The sequence below is a fragment of the Lepisosteus platostomus genome, chromosome 3, assembly GCF_059453375.1.
Source record: "Lepisosteus platostomus isolate fLepPlt1 chromosome 3, fLepPlt1.hap1, whole genome shotgun sequence".
NCBI lineage: Eukaryota > Metazoa > Chordata > Actinopteri > Semionotiformes > Lepisosteidae > Lepisosteus > Lepisosteus platostomus.
Genome location: NC_142613.1, coordinates 23,470,264 through 23,494,549, shown reverse-complemented (window position 1 = coordinate 23,494,549; position 24,286 = coordinate 23,470,264). Strand labels below are relative to the sequence as shown.

General features: G+C 39.5%; 1 protein-coding gene across 1 annotated transcript in view; it reads right to left on the bottom strand.

Annotated features, from left to right (window-relative positions):
* Window positions 1-11,671: 11,671 nt before the first annotated feature.
* parp1 (poly (ADP-ribose) polymerase 1) overlaps window positions 11,672-24,286 on the bottom strand; it is a 41,907-nt gene continuing 29,292 nt past the window's right edge. The window contains exons 15-23 of the mRNA XM_088624990.1: window positions 23,936-24,019; window positions 22,855-22,977; window positions 22,227-22,355; window positions 21,440-21,538; window positions 20,000-20,152; window positions 19,070-19,197; window positions 16,461-16,522; window positions 14,283-14,397; window positions 11,672-12,764 (exon numbers count right to left, since the gene is read on the bottom strand). Coding sequence (XP_088481116.1) covers window positions 12,683-12,764; window positions 14,283-14,397; window positions 16,461-16,522; window positions 19,070-19,197; window positions 20,000-20,152; window positions 21,440-21,538; window positions 22,227-22,355; window positions 22,855-22,977; window positions 23,936-24,019 — 975 coding nt within the window. The 3' untranslated portion in view covers window positions 11,672-12,682. The remainder of the gene's footprint in view (window positions 12,765-14,282; window positions 14,398-16,460; window positions 16,523-19,069; window positions 19,198-19,999; window positions 20,153-21,439; window positions 21,539-22,226; window positions 22,356-22,854; window positions 22,978-23,935; window positions 24,020-24,286) is intronic.

The window sequence follows — 24,286 nt, the reverse complement described above, 5'->3', positions numbered from 1 at the left end:
GCATTGCACACCTATGACGGAAGAAGAAGAATGTTCTGTGTACTACTCTTATCTGCACTCTTGCTACTTGATGATTTCCTGAAGTGAAACTTCTGGTTTATAACAGAGACTAGGGTTATGACATAACCAGGCCTCTCTGAGACAGAACAAGTTTGTAATGTTGCCTTTAAACTAAAATATATTAACGTTATTAGGTGTCTGCTCATACCTAATTACTCAAAGATGATTATTGTTGATTAAAGTTGTTGAATGTTATTTTTCATGACATATATTAATTTTGGTATTTCTCCATTAATAGTAGGAAATCTAATATGAGCTCATTCTTCCCTAAATAAAAATAACAATTATTTCTTCTGCTAGCAAATACTGGAAACAGCTCATCTGACCAGGGGAGTTTCGGCAAATCAGAATGATATTTTAGCAAACACAAAAATATAGGCAAGTGTAAAAGACAAAATATCTTGTATATCTCCAAACCTGAAAAGGTTTATTTTACATACTGTGCTCATCACAAAGTGTTTACAGTAGACAGAAAAGTAGGCATATGCAAGGCAGATATGCATATACAAAAGAATGGTTTAATGCCTATGATTTACATTTGTAATAGAATATTCATTTTATATATGACATGTACTTGAAATATTTATTTTGGTCTTTTCAGAAGTTGTTTTTTTAATTCCCTGGGCCTGAAGAGGGTGCTATAAGACATTTAATAAAGCCATTATTTGCTTCTCATAAATCATTGGACTAGTCAAATTCAGATTATTTTAAATACAGAGTAAAAGTTTTGATGACAGAGTAACTATACAGGATTTTTAATTAGATTTAAATTTCTAAAATGCAAGAGGGGCTATAGCTGCAATAAAAAACAATGCTGGTTGGTACTCTTCACTTTTTTTCAAATCAAATACCTCCCTCAGAGATTAGCTCCTCCCCTGGAGAATGGGCTTCCTCCAGTGTCCTTCTGTTGCCTGGTGTTGGTGGGTTCTTGATGATTTCCAACACTCCTCCGGCAACTTCGGCTTGAGCCTCTTGCTTACTTCTGCTGGCTCCACTTACCTGTGTAGATGACATGGTTAGGGATGGACACCAGAACAAAGCAGTTCAAGCTGATGATCAGCTTCTCCTTTGCCCTTAAAGGCTCTCTGACATCAGGTGCTTGATGTAAGGAATCTAAAACACAGTCTTGCCTATCTATTTATTAAATTATCTCTGCTCTGTTAAAAGAAAGGGGCATGGAATCTCCAATTAAAATGGATTAGTGAGCAAATAAAACTGTCAAAATAGATTCGTGTTTAGACTTTTATAATGCCAGTGAGAAAAAGTTACGCAGACTATTTCTATCTGTCTACCTAACAGAAAGAATACAATAGAGAAAGCCTCCTGTAATACAGATAACAGGGGTGATGGCATCAGAACAAGGGCTAGATTTTTACCTCTGAGGTTTATTATATGTTTGCTCATTTTTAAGCTTATTAACAATCCCTTTACAGTGTGTTTTTTCCAAGGCATTCCCTATTTAAGATTTAATAATAAAAGAAATCAGGCAAAATAGGAAGTTATTTACTTATCGTGGGATTTAGCACGATTTTTGTAAGATGTTCTTTATTTCATGCCTTGGGGTGTAGAAGAACAGTCTGTAGTGTTAATGAGTAAATACGACCTAAAGCCTTTTTAAGGCCATAATGTTAACCACACTGTTAATACAGCTAATTAAGACCATACCCAAGGCAAGACTCTCAGGAGCATGAAAGCACTTTGGAACTGACAGAGATTATGTAGAAGGAGGTCACTGTAATCAGCCACGACAGGACTTGTACTGTGCGTGATATTCTCCAGTACCAATGTTTATTAAGGAAAAACAAACAAATCCAAAACAAATGAACTTCAGGATCATTCCCATGCCATTAGTCAATGTGCAATTTATTAACACCAAGCTTACTCCCACAAGTTGCCTTCAGACAGTAATGATGTCTCCAGATGTCTTCTTAAACAGATTATTTCAGAGGAAACTACAATGGAACGGAATAATTACCACAGGGAACATCAACGGACCTGGTGAGGATGCATATTTGCAGTATTCTCAAGACATAATACAGCAAAACGGCAAACTAATTCTTGAATATTGTAATAACAACCACACAAAGAATAGTTCTGGACTGGCAGAGCTAAAAAATGTTATGATAGAATTTAAGATTTGGAATGTTTAGTGTATCTCATTATTAAACTGTAAACTAACCTCCATAGGTAAATTTACATGGCCTGCGCAGAAATTCTGAAGTGAATCGGGTTTATAAGCTAGACATATAACATCCTCTGGGAGTCTGTTACAACTATAAAAATAGGGTCTCACAAGAATTCGCACTAGAATACATGGAAAAATAAATGTCATAAACACAATGAAAATAAAACAAAGGTCACATAAGGAAAAGGAAGATAGACAAAAGACAAGAAATAATTTCAAAACTACCAGATTTATGGAAACATAATGACCATGTATTATGAAGGAAAGATTACCTGACCTGAACTCAGAGTAAAAACCTCTATCCACTACAACGTAAAAATCAATATTTGAAGGCAATTTGGTGTCCTAATCAGTGGAAAGAGGCCATCAAGGACTCAATGTGTAACTAGCCAGTTCTCAGGTAGTTTAAAGGTTTGATTTAATCTTGGCTATTTTGCCTGTGTTTGTATTTAGACTTTTTAGAAATAAATTGTCCGATTAAACCCGAGTATGACTCTGATACAATACTATTAGTCCTAGAGCTTTCTGATGGTACTGTTGCAGAGAATCTTTCCGAGATGATCCCAGATGAACTATAGTCACCCTTCTGCCCAGACACCAGCCTTTACAAAAGGTCAAAGGTTGAGACTTAAAATACTACAGAAGCCGATGGAAAGTCAGTTGTTTAAACACATTTTGCCAATGTGTGAAGATGTGTTAAACTAGAGTTCTTTTAGCAGATGGGAACAGTGAGTTACTGTCCTTGTAATCCCTGTAACCTACAGTTCAGGTATTAATGTACAATATTGAATGAATGGATAGTGTGTCTGTGCAACAGTTATGTAACTGTTCAGAAAGCAGCAAACCCCACAGGAAGGTGTTTTATTCTTAATTGGTCTAGACAGCCAAACAGCCTCCTCTCATTTCTAACCTGTCTTATGTTCTTAATTGCCCTTAGGTTTATAGATGAATTATTCTGCATATCACTGTTTAATTCATAAAGTATAAAAAAGGAGTTATATTTCATTGTGTAGAATGACAAATGCTTCCTCTGAGAGCTGGTTTGGGTTAAATTGCATTCTTTACTGCACCACATACAGTTCAATATCAAATGCCTTTTCCACATGCTTCATTTTCACTGAAAACTCTGGCAAAAATACTAAATACTATTTTTGTGTTGGCAATAAGATCCCTGTTTTTGGGATGTCTTGCTTGTCATGGCCTGCTTCAGATCACGCCACAGCATTTCAGTGGGACTGAGATCAGATCTCTGACTTGGGCATTCTAAAACACGGAATTTATTCTGTTCGAGCCCTTCTGTTGTTGATTTACTCCTGTTTTGGATCATTGTCATGTTGCATGAACAAACTTCTTTTGAGTTTTAGATCACAGACAGACGCCCTGACATTCTGCTTTAGAATTTCCTGATGCAACTTGGAATTCATTGGTCCCTCAATGGTTGCAAGCCGTGCAGGCCCTAAGGCAGGAAAGTAGCCCCACACCATTATACTCCCTCCACCATGCTTCATGGTTGGGATGAGATTTTGTTGTTGGTATGCAGTGTTTTTCTCCAAACATAATGCTGTGCACATTTACCAAAAAGTTCAACTTTTGTCTCATCTGTCCAACGAACATTGTTCCAGGAGTGCTGTGGAACATCCAGGAGTTCATTAGCAAACTTGAGACAGGAAGCAATGTTTTTTTTGGAGAGCAGTGGTTTCCTTCATGGTAACCTCCCATGACCACCACTCTTGTTCAGAGATCCTTAGCTGTCACCCTAGCGTTCTTTGTCACCTGTTTGAAGATTGTACGACGTGTCCTTGCACTGATCTTTGTAGGACACCCACTCCTAGGATAGAGAGATACTTTATTGATCCCATGAGGGAAATTGCATTGCAACAGCAGCTTAACACAGTTAACATAAAACAGTGTAATGAATGGTAGTAGTTCAGGTGGGTAGCTGCGTCAGCATGCGTAGGCTGCAAAGGAACAAGTTATAGGTTTATTCCATGCTGAAAAAAAGAAGAAAGAGAACACAACGTTTCGGCTGTGGAGCCTTCTTCAGGTGTGAGAGAGACAGGGCAGTAGGCAAAGGTAAAGTAGCGGGAGAACAAAGGTTGGGAGGGAGGAGGAGTGAGAGGCGGGAGCAGGGGACAGAAAGAGAGGGCAATCAAGAGGTGTGAAGTCAGAATGGGTGCAGAGAGGTGTGAAATGAAACTTCCAATGAATGGAGAAAATTTAAAAGAACAGTAGTCTGTCGTTAAGGGAAGGGAGAATGTGTGATCCTAGCTGCAGAATAATTTTAGTTTCGGTGGTCTTTCTGATGTATGAGTTCGGAAAACCGTCTTTGAGAACACAGACGGAGAGATTAGAGTGGTCGTGGCTGTCAGAGGTGAAATGAGAAACAATGGGCTTGGAGAGATCTTTAATCTTCACAGCCCTGACGTGTTCTCTGAAGCGGTCTCCGAGTCTCCTTCCTGTTTCTCCAATGTAGATGGCTGGGCATTTACTGCAAGAGATACAGTAAATAAGGTTGCTGGAGGTACAAGATGCTGTCTGGGTGATCCGGAATTGTCCTGAGGGGCCTTGAATGAGTGTGGTGGTGGCTGTGTACTTGCAGGTGATACAGCGAGCTGTGTTGCAAGGGAAAGTGCCTGGTGTGGATGGTTGTTGACGGCGGTCAAGGGAGCTGTGAACAAGGAGGTTACGCAGATTAGGTGGTCGGCGATATGAGATGATAGGGCGATCAGAAAAGAGGGCCCCAATGGAGGGATCATCCTGTAGGATGGAAAAGTTGTGGTTAATGGTCCTGGGGATAGGAAGTGTGTTAGGGTGGTAAGGAAGCACCAAAGGAATGCGGTTGTTACGGCGGGAGTTCCTGATCGGGTTGATGGTCCGGGGGGTGTTTTTGGCTCGGGCAAGGGCCCTGTCAATCACACTGCTGGGGTATCCTCTGTTGATGAAAAATGAGTACATTTCGAGGGCTTGGTTCTCGAAGTCAATGTCGTCGCTGCATAATCGTCGTAACCTAAGGAACTGTGAAAAAGGAAGAGAGTTTTTAGTGTGGTTGGGGTGAAATGAGCTGTACAGGAGGTAGCTGTGTGAATCCGTGGGTTTGTAATAAACTGAAGTGGACAGTCGGGGGTGGTTGATAGACAAGTGGATGTCTAGAAACGGAAGAGTGGTGGAAGATATGTTAACCATATATTTGAGGGACGGGTGGAAGTTGGTGAAATGGTGCAGGAAGAACTCAAGCTGATCGTTGGAGCATGTGGCGGCACCGACGCAGTCATCAATATATCGTTTGTAGAGGTCAGGAACATAGCCAGTGTAGGAAGCGAAGAAGCGTTCTTCTACCCAGCCGACAAAAATGTTGGCATAGCTGGGTCCCATTCTGGTGCCCATGGCAACTCAACTGACCTGTTGGTAAAAAAGATTATTGAAAGAGAATGCGTTCAGTGTGAGGACCAATTCTGCAAGGCGTACCAGGGTGTGGGTGGGTGGATCAAGCACTGTGCGTTTGTCCAGCGTGTGCTTGAGGGCTGTAAGGCCGTCATTATGGGGAATGACGGTGTACAGAGATGTGATGTCCATGGTAAAAATGTAGCATTCGGTACCCTGAAATTGGAAATCATTAAAAAGTTGGAGCGCGTGGTTGGTGTCTTTGATGTATGAGGGAAGATCTTCAACCAGCGGTCTCATGAGGCTGTCGAGAAAGGCTGAGATGTAAGTAGTTGGACAGTTACATGCTGATACGATGGGGCGTCGAGGGGTGTCTGGTTTGTGGATTTTGGGGAGGAGGTAAAATTGAGATACCTGTGGATGTTCCATGATGAGCCGGTTTGCCTCCTGGGGGAGCTCATTACTGCTGATAAGAAGAGAAATGGTGGATACCACTTCCTTTTGGTAGTCAGTGGTAGGGTCCTGTTGGAGAGGGAGGTAGGCAGAAGTGTCAGTTAGTTGTCTAGAGGCTTCAAAGATATATAGATCCTTACGCCACACCACAACAGCACCTCCTTTGTCCGCTGGTCCCTCAAATATACGGTTAACATATCTTCCACCACTCTTCCGTTTCTAGACATCCACTTGTCTATCAACCACCCACGACTGTCCACTTCAGTTTATTACAAACCCACGGATTCACACAGCTACCTCCTGTACAGCTCATTTCACCCCAACCACACTAAAAGCTCTCTTCCTTTTTCACAGTTCCTTAGGTTACGATGATTATGCAGCGACGACATTGACTTCGAGAACCAAGCCCTTGAAATGTACTCATTTTTCATCAACAGAGGATACCCCAGCAGTGTGATTGACAGGGCCCTTGCCCGAGCCAAAAACACCCCCCGGACCATCAACCCGATCAGGAACTCCCGCCGTAACAACCGCATTCCTTTGGTGCTTCCTTACCACCCTAACACACTTCCTATCCCCAGGACCATTAACCACAACTTTTCCATCCTACAGGATGATCCCTCCATTGGGGCCCTCTTTTCTGATCGCCCTATCATCTCATATCGGCGTAATCTGCGTAACCTCCTTGTTCACAGCTCCCTTGACCGCCGTCAACAACCATCCACACCAGGCACTTTCCCTTGCAACACAGCTCGCTGTATCACCTGCAAGTACACAGCCACCACCACACTCATTCAAGGCCCCTCAGGACAATTCCGGATCACCCAGACAGCATCTTGTACCTCCAGCAACCTTATTTACTGTATCTCTTGCAGTAAATGCCCAGCCATCTACATTGGAGAAACAGGAAGGAGACTCGGAGACCGCTTCAGAGAACACGTCAGGGCTGTGAAGATTAAAGATCTCTCCAAGCCCATTGTTTCTCATTTCACCTCTGACGGCCACGACCACTCTAATCTCTCCGTCTGTGTTCTCAAAGACGGTTTTCCGAACTCATACATCAGAAAGACCACCGAAACTAAAATTATTCTGCAGCTAGGATCACAGATTCTCCCTTCCCTTAACGACAGACTACTGTTCTTTTAAATTTTCTCCATTCATTGGAAGTTTCATTTCACACCTCTCTGCACCCATTCTGACTTCACACCTCTTGATTGCCCTCTCTTTCTGTCCCCTGCTCCCACCTCTCACTCCTCCTCCCTCCCAACCTTTGTTCTCCCGCTACTTTACCTTTGCCTACTGCCCTGTCTCTCTCACACCTGAAGAAGGCTCCACAGCCGAAACGTTGTGTTCTCTTTCTTCTTTTTTTCAGCATGGAATAAACCTATAACTTGTTCCTTTGCAGTGTAATGAATGATACAATAATAATAATACAATACAGTACATAACAGTACAGTGAGAAGTGCAGTAAGAAGAGTTACTCACAGTCCAGAACATACAAAGAACAAACCAGAACAGTACACAAAAAGTTGTATTGCACAATATAAGTATAAATATAAATGTATTGCACAAGTCCCTGGCATTTATTGCACAAAAACAGTTGTAAATGGAAAGCCAGATGTAGCACTTTACTGTTCAGTCCAAAAACAGGTCAATGTCAATGTTGCCCCTGCCCAGACACAAAGTGGATGCGTTGTACAGTCTTATGGCAGAAGGCAAGTAGGGAGAGTAGCAATGGTGCTGAATTTCTTACATTCGTAAACTATCTGCCTGACGGTGGACTGATGGAGGCCCAAGTCTTTAAAAATCCTTTTGTAAACCTTTCCAGTCTTATGAGCTTCAACAACCGTTCCTCTGAAGTCCTCTGAACTCTCTTTTGATCAGGCCATATAACACTTCAACAGAATTATGTTGTGAAGTGCGTGTAATCAATAGTGAGGCAGGTCAAACCCACACCTGAATTGATTGGAACACCTGACTCCAGTTACCCTATTTTCAAGATGTCATTATCCTAGGTTCACGTACTTTTTCAATTACCTTGATTGTTTAAACAATTTGTTCAATAAAGATATGACAATGTAAAATGTTGTGTGTTGTTTGTTAAATAAGACTGTCTTTATTTATTATTATAACTTAGATCACATTTTTGGAGCCATTCATGCAGAACCCCAGATAATTCCAAAGGGTTCACAAACTATTTTTCACAACTGTAGCTGCTGGCTATTTGACTATTTTGTCATCATAGATCTCAGATGGAATTAAAACCAAAAATAGTGATGTATAGGGGTCAGATTAAAGAATGCTGGCCCACGTTTATCTTCAAACAAATGTTATTTTTTAATTAAAACTTGAATCATATTCTATGCTGCTATAACATGCAATGAACAAACATTCATATCAAGAATGATCCCTAAAATAATTTTCCACTGATTAATATTACAAAAACATTTTCATACATTTTTTATCCCTTCAGTTTACTGAATTAGTTGTTTTACTAGTAGTCATTTAAACTTCTAATTTAATTATTAGATTTAAATTATTGTTTTAAAGGCTCCAAGTTTTCTCCAGTTACTTATGAAGATTGAAGAGCTGTGGTTGATACATAACTCATGTACTTGTTACTGTCCTTCTCTGGACCCTTTCCAAGGCATCAGTACCTCTCTGATGATCTGAGAACAGAACTGAACACTATTTAATTTGCTATCCAACTATGGTATTGTACCATCAGACGTACTTCAGATATAATTAATTTTGGGGATATATAGTGATGTCAAAAAGTACGCCCCCTAACGATCCTATGGTTTTACATATTAAGACATATCTGACTTTCATCTTGTTCTCATGACATCCTAAAGTAGATAAATCTAAGGTCTTGTGACAGATAATATGCTCACATCTTTCAACATTATTCATTCAACAAAAAAACAAACAGCCAACATTCAGTAGCCATGTGTGCACCCTTACTGTTTCCATATCAATTAAAAAGGTAATTAGAATCAGGCGCTGCTAAACAAGTGCACAGGATTAGGTTATCATCAGGAAGTGCTTCCACCTGTGTATAAAATCAGAAACTTCATCAGCATAGACTGGAGCATTCAGGTTTGTGGTAACACATCACACCTAGGTCAAAAGATATTTGTGACACTCCTGATATGTAAAACCACTATCTTAGAGGGTGTATTTTCTTTTTCACATCACTCACATGTGTATATATATATATTCCTTTTGCCTTTAGACACAAGAATGATAGAATAACATCAGATTGCTCAAGAAGAATCAGGATTAAATAATTAGTGAAGAACAACAGACAAGTCAGGTTTGGATAAACTTAATAGACCGAAGATTATTTCATCTGTGCTTCAGTTCCTGAGGCACTCATCACTCTGTTCTATGTGGTTCCGTAAGGTCACTGTAGATTTGTTATATTTCTGTGGTAGAAGGAGATGAGAGCTTCAAGCAGAATGATAGCAGCCATGTAAAATCATCAGCTCACTCTCAGAACATCTAAAATGAATCACCTTTACAGTAACTGATTCTCAATGTTCAGCTACATGCTTGTGTAGAACTGCGAACATGTTCACACAATCAGACTGAAATGTCACTGTGCCTGTTACTGGGTAAAAACAAAAGGAAAAAAAAACATTACAGACTCCTAGACCAAAATTAGTTAATTTAATTAAATCCCACAGAGGTGTTTGACTCTTGGGTTGATAAAGTGAGCTTTTTCTAAAGGTCATAGACTTAAGCTTTAACTGCAACCAATCACACATTAAGTATTGCTATAAAATAGACCAAACTGCAGTGCTTAAAAAGAAAGTTATGTTGTACATAAGGCTTAAATGATTAAAATCTCTTGTTTTGGTACATATTGAACAAAAGTCCTACAGTAACAGTGTATTTGTTTCTATAAAGCTAGAGCACCTTTGCTGTAAGAGATGGCTTATGGCAAAGATGTCTGCATTGCAGAGGGAGAATGAAGCCCTGCGACCATGTTCTGTTGACATGCCCACCTGTCCGATCCATCATCTTTTGCAAAACACTTGTGTCCAAAGGCAAAAGGAATATATATACATATGGCGGGCGGAGCAATGGCACTGTGGCTAAGGATCTGCGCCTGTGGCTGGAAGGTTGGCGATTCAAATCCCACGGCTGGCAGAGGAATCCGACTCCGTTGGGCCTCTGAGCAAGGCCCTTAACCCCAACTGCTCCAGGGGCGCTGTACAATGGCAGATCCTGCGCTCTGACCCCAAGCTTCCCTCCCTGTCTGTCTGTGTGTCTCATGGAGAGCAAGCTGGGGTATGTGAAAAGTATATTATAAATTCCTGAAAATTAATATTAGCAGGAGATATGCTTTTTATTTTGATGTTATGTATTTGTAAATTCTAATAAAGTAAATGCAGTGATGAGCATTTTTAAGAATGTCTCTTAAGAAAATGAAAAACATTTGAAAACCTGTCTGCACGGAGAGGCTTTTGCAATTCTGAGTACTTGCAAAAGAAAATACCACAGAATCCAAAATACCAGCATGTCAAGTCGAGACTGGATACAGGACGCAGTTTGACAAAGTACATGGAAAGACTGAATGCCTCTAAGTCAGAATCCTGCCTAAACGCAATGATACCCTTGCGCCACAGAACTCCGGTTGGGCTCGAATAGCCAGCTGCCTGGCAGGCAAGGAGCGCTGTTCGCGTTGAGGCTGGGATGCGGACAGACGAGCAGCCGTCCCTCTCCCATCGCCGCACGTTCGTGGGGAACTCGGTGCTAAATCATTCGCAGACGACCGAATTCTGGGTCAGGGTGTCATACTTAGCAGAGCAGCCACCTCGCTGTGATCTATTGAAAGTCAGCCCTCGATCCAAGCTTTTGTTTGGGTCCTACAGGTTTGCGGGAGAAACCATTTTGCTGTTGAGAAATCCAAACAGCTTATTTATTTGAAACACATGAGTTGATCCCCAATTTGGTTCATTTCACATCTAAAACAAAGGCAAACAGGTGTTTGGTTAGAGTTAATGTTTAATTTTGATAATACGGGAACAATCTTACTTTACTCTGTGTGTGCACCCACAGAGCAAGCAAAGCTATCCCCGGAATTCCAGACTAGTTTGTTTATGTTGGAAACCAGAGTTATCGCCTTTGTTTAGATAGTGAAATGTTTAGGTACTGTATGTGTTCAAGTGGATACCTCACGAGCGCCAGGTGATCTGGAAATTGAGTCTCCGGTCACAACGTACAACCTCTTTAGCATAAAGGCAGAAAAAAGATCTGCAGACAGGCTCCTCCAACATGTCCACCAGTCATGAGAAGGTCCATGGTGCCTTACAGGAGGTCTTAGTGCAGACTGGAGGAGTGCTGCTGCACCCAGTGATGTCACCAGAAATGGGCAGATGCTGACCAATCCCAGGAGTGGAATAAAGCTTACCCGACTTCAGCAGCCCAGAGAGTCCTGATCAGTGTCAGTGAGTGAATGGCCCATCTCACTAAATTGGCAAAATCTGGACCACAGACGTCATAGATGAATAATGCTTTATCACAGAGAAAGACTTAGCTCCAAAGAACCAACTGTCTTTTAAAAAAAACACCCCAGAGATAAGAAAAGGAATCAAGCCAAGGACTTTATTATGTGTAAAAAAAAAACTAAAGTCTATTTGACAATGCAACGGGTTTAACAATGCTCATACACTCTGTGTCTTTGCTTAACATTTAACAAAAAAGGCAGACTGCTGTAATCAGCAACACGATTACAATTAGAACAGCTCTGCAGCAGTCTTTAGAAAGATGCAGAAGAAAAAATAACATACAAGTGCAGCCTACTTGTATGAACTCCCCATGAATATACTAGAAGTTTAAGACTTCCAGTTTCCAATACCTCTATTCTTAAGAATAAGTCAGTTTATCATCCTTACTAGTGTTCCTAGTAAATGCTTTTTAAGGGTAAATATTATTAGAAATAATCATTTTTTCATTAATGGTGATTTCTGGAATGTGCACAAGTGTTTTGAATCTCACTTTTATCGTCAAAAACGTAAAGAATATGTCGAAAATATTTGAAGGGGAATACTGATCACAATTTGGATTCTTACAAAGGTTCAGTCAACTTTTTTGATGACATGTATAGTTAATATGATGGATCCAATTTTTTCAAATCAGAAATAGCACCTGCAGCGACTAATGACTTTCCTGCTTAAAATAATACAGATTAATCTGCATTGTCCTTTAATGGCATGTTACATTGAGTGTCTGAGAAGACTAAAACAGCAGAACAAGCAAAATTGCCAACAATGCTAAAACGGCTTGATTTACATTATTGTTCCACCTCCCTCCCTATTTAACTAATAAAACTGAAGAACCATTAACGCAAATCAAACACTGTGATTAATACATTTCAGACTTTGTATACTATTATCCTTTAAACTCTACTTGTCAAACACGTGATGAATGTTGCTTGTGCACTGTAATGTGCTGTGCACAGCTGAAAAGACAAAAAAAAAGTATAACAGATATCTGTGCTTCCAAAATAAATGCTTTCGGCATTCGGGGATGAGAGTTTGAAGCCAAAGCAAACTGACAGCGCTGGATGGAACTTCTGCCCATAAAGTAACATCCTCACCACAGAGAGCTCTGGTAGTTAAACTTGATCTTTAACAGGTACTTCAGATTCACCTGTGCCACATCATACACAATGTATCTGAAAAGCAAGATGTTAAGGAAAAAGAACAAATCATTGGTTTATATGGGAGAATAAAACAAGCTACCCAGCCATGCTTCTGAAGCCAATAACTGGATTCCTTTCAATGGCTGGATAAAATTTGTATCAACTAACTGCAAAGAACTAAACAGGCTAGGTGTGCTGAATAGCTTCCTCGTGTTTGTAGTCTTTCTTAGGCTCTTATCTTTGGGTATACATGCAATTGAGCACAATCCAACTTTATTTACTGCTTTGTTATTTTCTGTGGAATGGATTGTTCCCTCTCCCCTTATACCAACCATTTTGAAACATATAGCCAGTTATTATTAACTACAAAAAACCTACAGTACACATCAGCAGAGGTGACATGTCAAGCCAGCCCAAGTCCTTGCCTTACAAGCCAAGAACACAAACAGCAAAACATTCCGGTGTTTTGGGACAGAGATGCACAGCTTTGACTGATTAAACTACATTGAGATATACGACCCCCACTAAATGATAATTGACTCCTATCCAGGTTGCTAGCGACATGGGCTATTGATCTCCAGGAACATCCTTCTTGCCAGCTGAGCCATAATTAGAGCACTCTGAACATTTCTCCTCGCTCCCTGGAAACATTTCCAATGAGTGTCAATTCTTTTTTCTCAACGACTGCCGACATGGATGTGTTTGCTAAATTGCTTATGCACAGTTTCAGTTTTTTATGAAATCCCAGTCCCAGTCTGCTAGTAAAGTGACACGGGCTTGAACCCGCAACACCTGAACCAGAGCTGAACCTGCATTCGGAGAGATAGCACCTTTAACGCTTGAACCACTGGGGGGGGGGCTTTTTCACACCCCTTACTAGCTCATATTTGACGCTTTTACAATAAGTAATAAGCTTCCTCCATCGTAAAACATTTGTGTATATATATACTACAAACATTGCCAACAATAACGGCACTGTACACATCACTTTTCCACCTTGTCTGCAATCCTGTTAAGACATATGTCCCATGGCCACATTAATGTTTGCTGCATTAGGCATAATGCAACCAGAACTGCCTGCTCTGTTCGTGATCTGTTTCATATTGTATGTAAAAGAGGCACTGCTTTAAGGGATGGAAATCTCTGGGTGCCATGTTAGGGAGATGGAAAGGCTGGTCCAGCACCTGCCACCTGTGGCGCTTTAAACTCACCAGCGTAGCTGGCAGCGTGTGGTCTGGTATTATCATATGGCACAAATGCTCAGGTCGTTTTTAAATGGGCGGCCTCCTCCAACTGGACCAAGGTGAGAACAGTGCTCAGTGAGTGACCACTTTTATCCAAGCTCCAACAGGCTTAGGACAAAGCAGAACATGGTGTTACAGAATTTAAACGGTTTTACTTCCTATTCAAACCACAGGAGCAACAAATTTTAATTGTAGTCTTACTACCTTATTAAATAAATACCCTTGTAAAGTCTTGCTTCTGTCTGAAAAAGCTGAATTACCCAAGCAAAACTCAAGCATAGTATGCTCTGCTGTCAGAAAAGGATACTCATTGTACAGCAGGCTGGTGTCCTGAATATTAGTGTTGATGCCTTTCCCCAGTGGAACTTGCATGCCATCCAAAGTCACAGTGCTACTTGGATCTGGAGCAGTTTTACCCACACCTACAAAGAAATAAACATCAGTTAAAATGATTCAATAACCAATAATCGACACCTAGGTATACCAAGGATACCTTTACCACAATATTGGGTGACTTCCCAATATTTCCAAGTTTGGACAGATGGAATATTTCTGTTTTGCATCTTATTTTATACAACTTTTGCTTTAATGGGTATGGTTGGAAATTCATCCTCTGTGCCTAGATTAAGTTGATGTCACAGAAGGGCATTTGGTTAATCTATATGGGACTTGTAATGTGAATATGAAGTATTAAAAAATAAATGAAAATTCAGTTAAGAAGTTGCTGGATTTGAAGGATCTAAAATTGGAATCCTACTGAATTCCAAATCTGATCTTACTGCCATGGACGGTCATGAGTTTTTCAACAATATGTTCCTTTTGAAAACAACCTGGTGCACGTGTGATTGTATTCAGGGGTTGTGCTGGTACTTTTTAGGAACTCCAGTCTGAAATGCAATTATTCAGCACTTGGCAAAGTCCATAAATTTAATAACTTTCAGATTTAAGTGTGATTTAATTTATCAAATGCAAGTGCACATTATCTGGGATCACAAATGATCCATTTAGAACTTCTCTTTAATTTGTATCTATAAACTGTATTGAATACAGTATCATAATCAATCTTTGGCTGTTCAGGGCAAGTAAGTGGATCTTAATCATGGCCTCAGAGATGTAGCCTCAGAATCCTGAAATCTGAGGATTTGAATATGGGAGTTGTAAAGAACTTCTGGCCAAGCAGAACCGCCCACTAATACTTTAGCAACCCAACACACCAAAAAAAACAAACAAACAACTCGGCCTTGTTGCTGCATTTCTTTGGAAAAAAGAGCTGCCTGTTAAATCAATTATGCTCAGTACGTCTGTTCTGCCTGAATCTACATACAACCAAAACTGCTAGTTTGTACTGATGCGATCCCCAGTTTGTGAATGACGTGTCAGTTTAATTTGGCCCATTTGACAGTGGTCCTGCCATCATCATTACTGAACTGCGGCATTTGAATGTTGCCAGGGACACAAAGGATAGACCACTGTCAGTGTTCCTTTCTGTTCTGGTAATTTGCTTTAGAACATTTTTCTAATTTGTTTTACTCAATCCTCACTTCTGTGCAAGTGTGAGCAGAAGACTCCTAAGAAATCTGTGGCATGAAATCCATCATCTCATTATCTCCATCTACTTAATGGCATGTCAATGCAAGGATTGATACAAAAATAATCTAAATGTATTTTTGAAGAGTTGTAAAGAAATATTGTTCAATGTTTTTTAGTTTAAATCAAGTGATTGGTTCAGTGTGAATTATGTATTTAAGTAAAAAAATCAACTAGCCACACAACGATTACTGACAGAATTAAAAGTAAAATTTCCATTTTACTATTGTCTTCAATGATCAGTACATACATGATCAGGTCATCTATGAGCTTCTAGAACGACAATCTCTTGGAAAGAACAGTTCAGACATAAAATATTAACACCGAACCTTTCCTCTGGACAGATTGCTCCTCTGCTTCACTGGGACCATTAGAATTTTATCGTAATTAGTCAACAAGGGCAATTTTTTAAAGTTTTTTTTTCTCAATGACAAAGTGAAGAGTGAACTGCGCAAAAAAGTTTCTGAGACAAGGGTAATCTTTATGGAATATTTAAAGTGGAACAGACTTTGAAAAACATTTCCCATTCATCTTCTGTACTCTGAAACATATATGACAATATAACCTTGTTTATTAATTTTTGAGAATGGTCCAGCACAAACAACCTACTGTTCACTAAATCTCTAAAAGTATTTTAATCTGTTAGCTACTCAATGCTGAAAGTACAGAGCAGAATTTGAATTCAGAAGAAAATGAATAAATACAAAGCCTGCAAGCACACCACAGGAGAACAAAATTAATAAAAATGGAAAGTACAGAAGACATTTTCAGGAAAAACATGAGTTAAAATAGTGTAAAACAGTAAGACACACTTGTCTTTTTCCTGGTTAGTTAAAAGTTTCAAGAATCTTAAAAGAATATAATCACTAAATCAAAAACATTTCAGTATGGTCCTTACCTTTAACACTATGTTTACCCTTAGGTAATTTTGTAATATGCGAAGCCCTCTTCAATTCATGCCTGCACATAGGAAAAACACATCAAGTGTTGATTTTAAAGGAAGATCAAGCTACAAACCATTACATTTCCTAGTCCATGCAAGTCTAAAATAGTATGTCCTGTTTGTTACAAACAAGACACTTGCAGCTGTGTAAATAAATTCCCAGAGAACAGCTGGATCAAAGCTCCCCCAGGATAAAAAAGCTACGGCACTGCCAACTTCTTTACAGAAGTCTAATAGGCTTTTCTTTTCAGGACACTGTTACTTTACAGGCAGTCATCCTGGTTAAATAACCTTGCTCTGGTCTCTCATACCGATAAAAGCACATTATACTTGCGATTTTTCAGTCAGCCAGGACAAAACGCTTACAAACACTTAAGAATGCTTGTCCCCGATCTTTAAAAAGCTTACTCCCATCTTTGGTTTTCAGCCTTAAGGGCTGCTGCCCTTCAGTCCTTTGCTCAGAAAACAAGAAACATGGAGCTCATCCATGCTGTCAAACCAATTACAAAGCACAATGAAAATCTGGAGCAGTCACACAAGAGCCTTGTAGCCAGAAATACAGGAAGGACAATTCCAGTTGACATTCCCATGTTCGGCAGGTAACATACTAATTCATTTATTTAATGCTGTAATCCACAGAGACTGACATTTGCACTCATTTAACAGTGGGGTACCCCAACAGTGGGGTATTTTACTGGATCAACTTGAGTGATGTACCTTGTTCAAGGGTACAACACTTGGGTCTCACCTGGGGCTTGAACACACAACCTTCCGGTTCCAGTCCAGAACCCTAACCACTTTTCCACAATGCTGGCAGTGAAATTGGCCAGGTACCCAGCCAGTCGAAAAGTCTAGCTTTTAGGGTCAGGACCTCAATATTAAATCTTCATGATGTGGAGCTTGGCCAAGGGACATTGGCCACAGTTCCTGAACACAACTATGAAATTACCAATATGTGAACATCAGGTCACAAGACATAGGTAACACTGAGGCTTTTCACTTGTCAGTCATGCAGTACCTACTCTCCTGAACACTAGAATTACTTGTAACCCACAAGCTTGTCATTGGATCTGTTTCTGGACTGCTGTTGCTTTCCAGGTCCAGTACAGCATAGTGTTGGTTTTATACATTAAAAGCCTTCTTGTTGAGGCAAAATGCCCTTGCAGAGTGCTATTGAATCAGAAAAGATTTTAGAAAATAACTTGCCAAAAATCAGACAAAATGTTTTTTAAAGTTTCTAGACTTTTGAATGTTTTGTTGGCTTTACTGCAAGGGAGTCTGGAGTGTAAAATGAAAGACGTTTCCTCTCCATTAATGATATTTGGTATTTAAAACCATTGCAGAATAGCACTGGCTGAAGACTAAAGATGTCCGGAATATGATATGAAGTACTTTGTAACCTTATCCTGGATTCTGACAATGCAGTTCAAGACAAGGTAATTAACATTTTATGTTGACCTGTACTAAGTGAACGTAATTCTTGATTTTTTATTTAAAAAAATGTTAGGTACATTTTTCCTTTGCCAACAGTTGGGGATGCATTCTTAAAGAAAGCCCTGCAGTTGGTAATAGAGTGCTGAAATCACACATGCAAGCTAATGTGAAAAATACACAGCTGAAACACCTAGCTGGGTGGAGAGACTAAATGTCAGGGAGGAAAGACAACAGTCAGGAGAAGGTGGAGAGGCTGAGATCTTTTTAAAAGTCCCCATGGGCAGAACCGCATGTGAGAAAGGGTTTCCTGCATTTGAGAAGAGAGGTACTCAGTATGGAAAACATGTAGAAGTGAGTTCTGTGGTCAGTGAGGGATACATATCTACATATCTACATGTTTTCCAATTATATCTGATCAAGGGCTCTGAAATACAGTTTTATTCAGTCACTTGTTTCTTTAAAAAACATGTATAGACAGATTCAACTGCTTTTGAAAATCTTTAAGACAAAATAATAAAAGGCATGGAGAGACAGGTGTCAGGGAAAGGATTCTAAATTACTCTGGTCGTCTTCTCTGCAGTAACCATACCATGTATTCTCTAAAAAATGTTGACTTTTTTGTTTTTAATATGCTAAAAATCTTTCCTAAGTTTATTTTTATGTGTCACAGACACTCACATTTTGCTCCAACATTTCAGGATACTTTCTTGAAAGAGGAAAACAGCAAGCAGAACTAGGAAATCTTATTCGAATAGAGTCTCCCAGTCTTGGTCCCAGAGGTCTCACACATCTGCTAGTTTACATTCCAGCTGAGCTTAATTGTCCAACTGAAGCATTACTTGAACTAACAATTTGCATGCAAGAAATATCTGTTTTATTCTACTCTGAAGTTTCAGATTTCATTGTTCTTAAATGCATTAGGGGAAAAGAAACATCCAACACGTTTAGGACCTGTAAACAATCAAACTGTTCAAATTAATCCTATTATTAAGTCAATTAAGGCTTCAGTTGTGTAGCAGCTTGGCAGGTACAAAACCCAGCAGGTGTGCTGGCCTCCAAAATTGGGAACACCTTTTTTAGAATACAGAAAGTTTCCTGTGTGCCCCCCATTTACTGAGGAAATGACTTACATATTTCCTAAAGCAACCTCTGCCAGCAGAATCAGACCTACTGGATCAGTTGTTGAGGTGTGGCAGTAATTAGCACTCTTCGACACCATGTCAGCAAAGTAGATACCTTTACCAAACATGTAACCTGTCTAAGTTGGGGGAAAAAAAGAAAACAGGTAAAGCAAATGTCCAATAAAAACAGTGATCACACAGGGAATCAAGTAACAGGAGTTATGTTGGAATAATTTACAGAACTGAAAAGAATCTTCAATTAGCCATCATGACAATCTGAAACAACTATATACACTACAACTTTGCCTGAACTGAAATGTGACAGATGCTGTCAATGCAGCTTTTGTATCACTACAGTTCATTGGCATAATTGTTCAAATAAAACACATTGCATCAATCAAGGCTCCAATTAAGTAAATAAGAGCTTGCCTGTAATGAAAACCAGCAGGCACTGGGTCATTAGGACCAAAAGGGTGGAGTCCTGAATTAAGGTTATGGTTTTTCAAAGCCTCTCCAGCATTTCAAAAGTGGATCTCTAGCAGACAATAGACAACTTTACTGCTGCTCACTCAAAAGCTGTTCATTTCTTACCAGCATTTAGCCTTTTGACTGTTAGTACGATCACCTGTTACTAACCTAGCATGCAGTACCTTACAGTACCACCATCTATTTTGGCAATATTTTCCAAATGTGTCTTGTTTTTCTCCATTTTGCCATTTCCAACACTACAAAATGCTGCAATTTCCTAAAATTTCCTTGAAACTGTTAGCTTATACCATATGCAATTGAATCACTGTATGAAATACTCAACACTCCAAACAAAACTGCCAACACTCATCGATTTACAGTTTCCAGCACGTAAAGTTGCCATTGAGCCTGTGGGCTAAAATTAAGATTTTCAAATTCTTTGAAAAAAGCGCTGTGTGTGGAATAACTTACCACAGGGGCCTCAGGAGGCGCAATGCGCAGGCCCTGAGACAGGATACCAGCGTAGTTTGTGGCACGAGAGCCATGCCACAGCAGCTGACGGTTGGGCAAGTCTTTGAAGGGCTTGTAGCGCTGGTACTCGCCCTCCCGGGCTATCTTGAAAACCTGATGCCACAGAAATTATTCAGGTTAATGATCCATCAAATCACTACACCATTCCCTGTGTTATGTACAGGTTCCATTCCGCAAGTCTTTATGTAACCTGAATGTTTCCAAACTGGAAGCAGCCTTATCTTAGCCTTTGTGTGAACACTTTCAATTACCATTCACAATACTGCAGAGATTCTCCCTTATTTTCCATATCTGTGTGAGGGACAAAGGAAAGAGGGACAGGAGAGCAGAACTGCAAGAGTCACCAGGGTTTACTGTCCATTAATGGTTAAAGGGTGTGTGTGCTGATCACAGAGGGGGTTAGAGAGCAAGAGAGAGAGAACATGGCAGCATTTAGCTATATGAGGAAATATATGAAATAATGAATAAAAAACATTTTAAAACTCTAGAATTAGAATAATTAAACACCAGATTTAACACACACTTAAAACCGTAGATGTGGGGAGAGGTACCATCAACACCGTGTCGCACAAGTGGAACAGTTTGGAGGTGGAGGCACAGAATGCAACGCAGTAAGGTTGGACAGCAATTTTTGCACATTAGCATATATAAGATAAGATCAAATTATTAGCCATATACAATTTCTTGCATTAAGAATTTGTCTTTTTGCATAACCAAGCTTGGTCTCAATGAGACACTCAGACACACAGATAGAATGACCATTGCACACCGCCCCTGGTGCAGTTGAGGTTATGGGCCTTGCTCAGGGGCCCAATGGAGTAGGATTCTTCTGGTGGCCGCTGGATTTTAACCGGCAACCTTCCAGCCACAGGTGCAGATCCTTAGCCACAGTGCCACTGCTCCGCCCATATCGATGGCTCCCTGATTGCACGATGCCATAGAAACAACACTCTCACTCTCGTCGCACGTATTGCTCCTTAGCTCGAAATTATGCTCTCACTTTTATTCGCCCATGTTTTTGCATTCGGCAGACTACAAGACCTCTGGGATGCACTGGATTAGCGATGCTGTCACCACCTCACCCCTGGCCAATCAGAAACACGACCGCAAGTTTAAAAACAGAAGTGTTCTCAACCATGTGTGCAGATTGTCTCCTCAAGAGGAACATAACATAACTCCATTGGAATTACACTGCCTTTGTTTTGGTAAGGTGTTTGAACAGTTGCTTGTCATAAGTTGTCAGAAACAGTTAGTTGCTGTCCTATTTTTTAAATTTTTATTTCATTCCTGTTAAGCAAAACTTGGCAATAAACTCACCGGTTACATTTTAATGCCTCTCAGTATACTAGATCATGATTACAGCGGTGGAAGGTCTCTTACCTCCTCCACCTCAAGCGTGTAGGTATTATGTGTAGCAGCATGAGTGTTCTTGACGTACTCCAGAATGACCTCAGCTTCCTTTGATGTCAGATCAACAACCTGTGATGCAAAAACAACTAGTTGTGCTATCCAGAACACTGTCCTGCACATATCCAGAAATCTGACCTTTTGTTATTCCTAAAAATATAGTATATGAATTATTTATACATATATTTTATTATTTATGAGTATTTAACCACAGTTTAGGCCAAGGAAAAAAATGGTCAGAACATTACTACTGGCCAGAAAGGACATCATTATTTTTTTAAGTGAATAATTACCCATACATTGGAGAAACAGATCTAAGTACATATTTATTTGGGAAAACCAATCATTTCAAAATCAAACAACAGCTGAAGAATTATTAGCTCCCAAATGCTATGTTTATTAAAAATGTTTGCCTGCAGTGACAAAATACAAATTTAATTGACAAATTATCAAGGGGACCTTGTTATTGTTCTTTAGTGGTAGCTCAAGGTAATCTGAAACTTCAATAAATCAGGTGAAACTGACTAACCCACAGCTGAATGAGAGAGACTATTGTGCTGCTTAAACATTCCACTTCATTTTACACACATTGCTAATGCATTAGCCTTGGAACTGTGTTATATTTCTTTTCAACCCATTTCAGTTGGGTTAATGAAATGGCACTGAAGGCTGTGGTAACATTTTACGAGAACAGCTCAGGGACCTTTTCCCTAAATAACGTTTTACTCCAACACGGTCTACATGCCTTCAAAGTCATTACCTGAATCTCAGTTTTGAGTTTCTCATAGTTGATGTCAATGGGATCTTTTTTATCATCTTCTGTTCCACCACAGAGAAGGCTGTATGCCACCTCAATATCCAGAAGATTATCCAACATCTGGACTTTGGCCTGGAAACATTTACAAATGGAAAGAACCAGAAGCTTTCAGAGTTTGCCACATTAACTTGTACTTGTTTTACTAACACAACATACTTAGCTTTAAGACTTCCAGAATTTAGGAATTAATTAATATATAGCACACGTGTGTGAACAATAAAGACAATAGAAAAACTAAAAATCACACTGTTATGGAATAAACACATGGTTCTTCAAATATGTCTATCATGCAGTGTTACAGTACAAAGAAAGATGGCCATATCATTCACGAAAAAGAAAACGTCCATCTAGGGATAAGATAGTTTCAAATGACTTATTAAACCTAAAATATTTAGGAAAAAATAGGTCTACATCTATTGTACTTTTTAAACATATCTTTGAAACCATTCTGCACTAGAATGTTATCATACAGGAGTTGTGTCTAAGAATTAAAGCAAAACAATAGAATTTATTCAATAATTTCACTGTTTTAAAAACTCTTTGTTAAAAGGCCAGTTAGTTCAAACCATACCTGAACATAATCCAGATTATTCAAGAGGGGTGGTTTCTTCATCCCAAAGTCATGCGGTATAAGTGTATAAAACCGATTGGACAGATCCAATATATGTGAATCAGAGGCATTGTCAGACACAGCCTGGAGAAGACAAGCAGGGCGACATTTTCATACTGAGAAGACCAAGAGCTGATTCTGAGTTGGAATTCTATATACTACATACAAATTTTTCTAACACAGTCCTTTACAAAAAGTATGAAAATGATATCCAACACTTTATTTTGTCATTCTTTTTCAACCTTAGATATCTCTTTCTACAGCTTTTGAATGATTATATGAAAGAATTATTCTTTTTGTAGTCTTGCAATAGTCTCCAGTATACTGCATTTCTTTAATCTGTGCAATGCTACTGAAGACAAGAAAGCCATGCATACTAAAATAGTGCCAACTTATCAGGTGGAAATACCAGTATAGATACTTTATTTACAGTAGCTTGAACCAGAAAAGGAACACAATAAGATGTTTAAAACTTTTGGAACTCAAGCAGAAGATTCTGGTTTCCGTTTGAAGCTGAATTGGAACAGGGAATACAAATCGGTTTGATCTAAGGTAAAAATAATTTATAGTTGTTTTGTTTTGGAGAGGTCACCAGTGTGTTTATCTTAAAAAGAATACATATCTTAACTCATATTAACACAGTAATCCTGCTCTTCAGATTTGTATTTTCTAATGACACCTTGGCAGAATTAAAAAGTCCAAACTTAAAGAGTATAGCATATCGTATACAACCTGCACAACATTAACAACAGTGATGAGACCACTTAACCCACATTCAACTGGTAGACATAGATTTTTACATCTAACCAAAGTGAAACACGCAGATTATGTGGTTTAGCCAGAAAAAAATGTATTTTTGTTGCAGCTGGTGGAACTGTTCATTACTTTCTTTTTCTTTTGGAAATTTTATGTACAGCACCAATTTTATCATGAAAATTTCAATTTTATTTATCCACTCTAGAAGAAACGTAGGCACTTCTGGAATGAAGTGACGGGCAACAGTGTGAAAGAATAGGCCTTGCAGTTTGAGGCCCAGACTCACCTGCTGCACCTCGCTGAGGATGGAGTACGCGCTCTGAATCTGCCTCTTGCTCAGCTTGCCCAGGGGCATCTTCTGCAGGTCAATCTGTTGGGAAAGACATTCTGAGATTTCTGTGCTTCAGCCAAAACACATCAGAAACTTGATGACATCTTAAAAATTTCATTAAAATTTAAAAAATGTTTTTTAAGCATGTTTTATAAGGATTTGTAAGTCCCCAGATGCTCTAGAAAGATTCACAGCCAGGAAAACCCCCTAATTTCTGTGTGTAATGTAAGATTCCCCCTGGATAGATGCCAGTGCAGCAATGCTGGCTCCTAGTTTATACAGCTGTGTAAACAGCTAGTTGGCTGT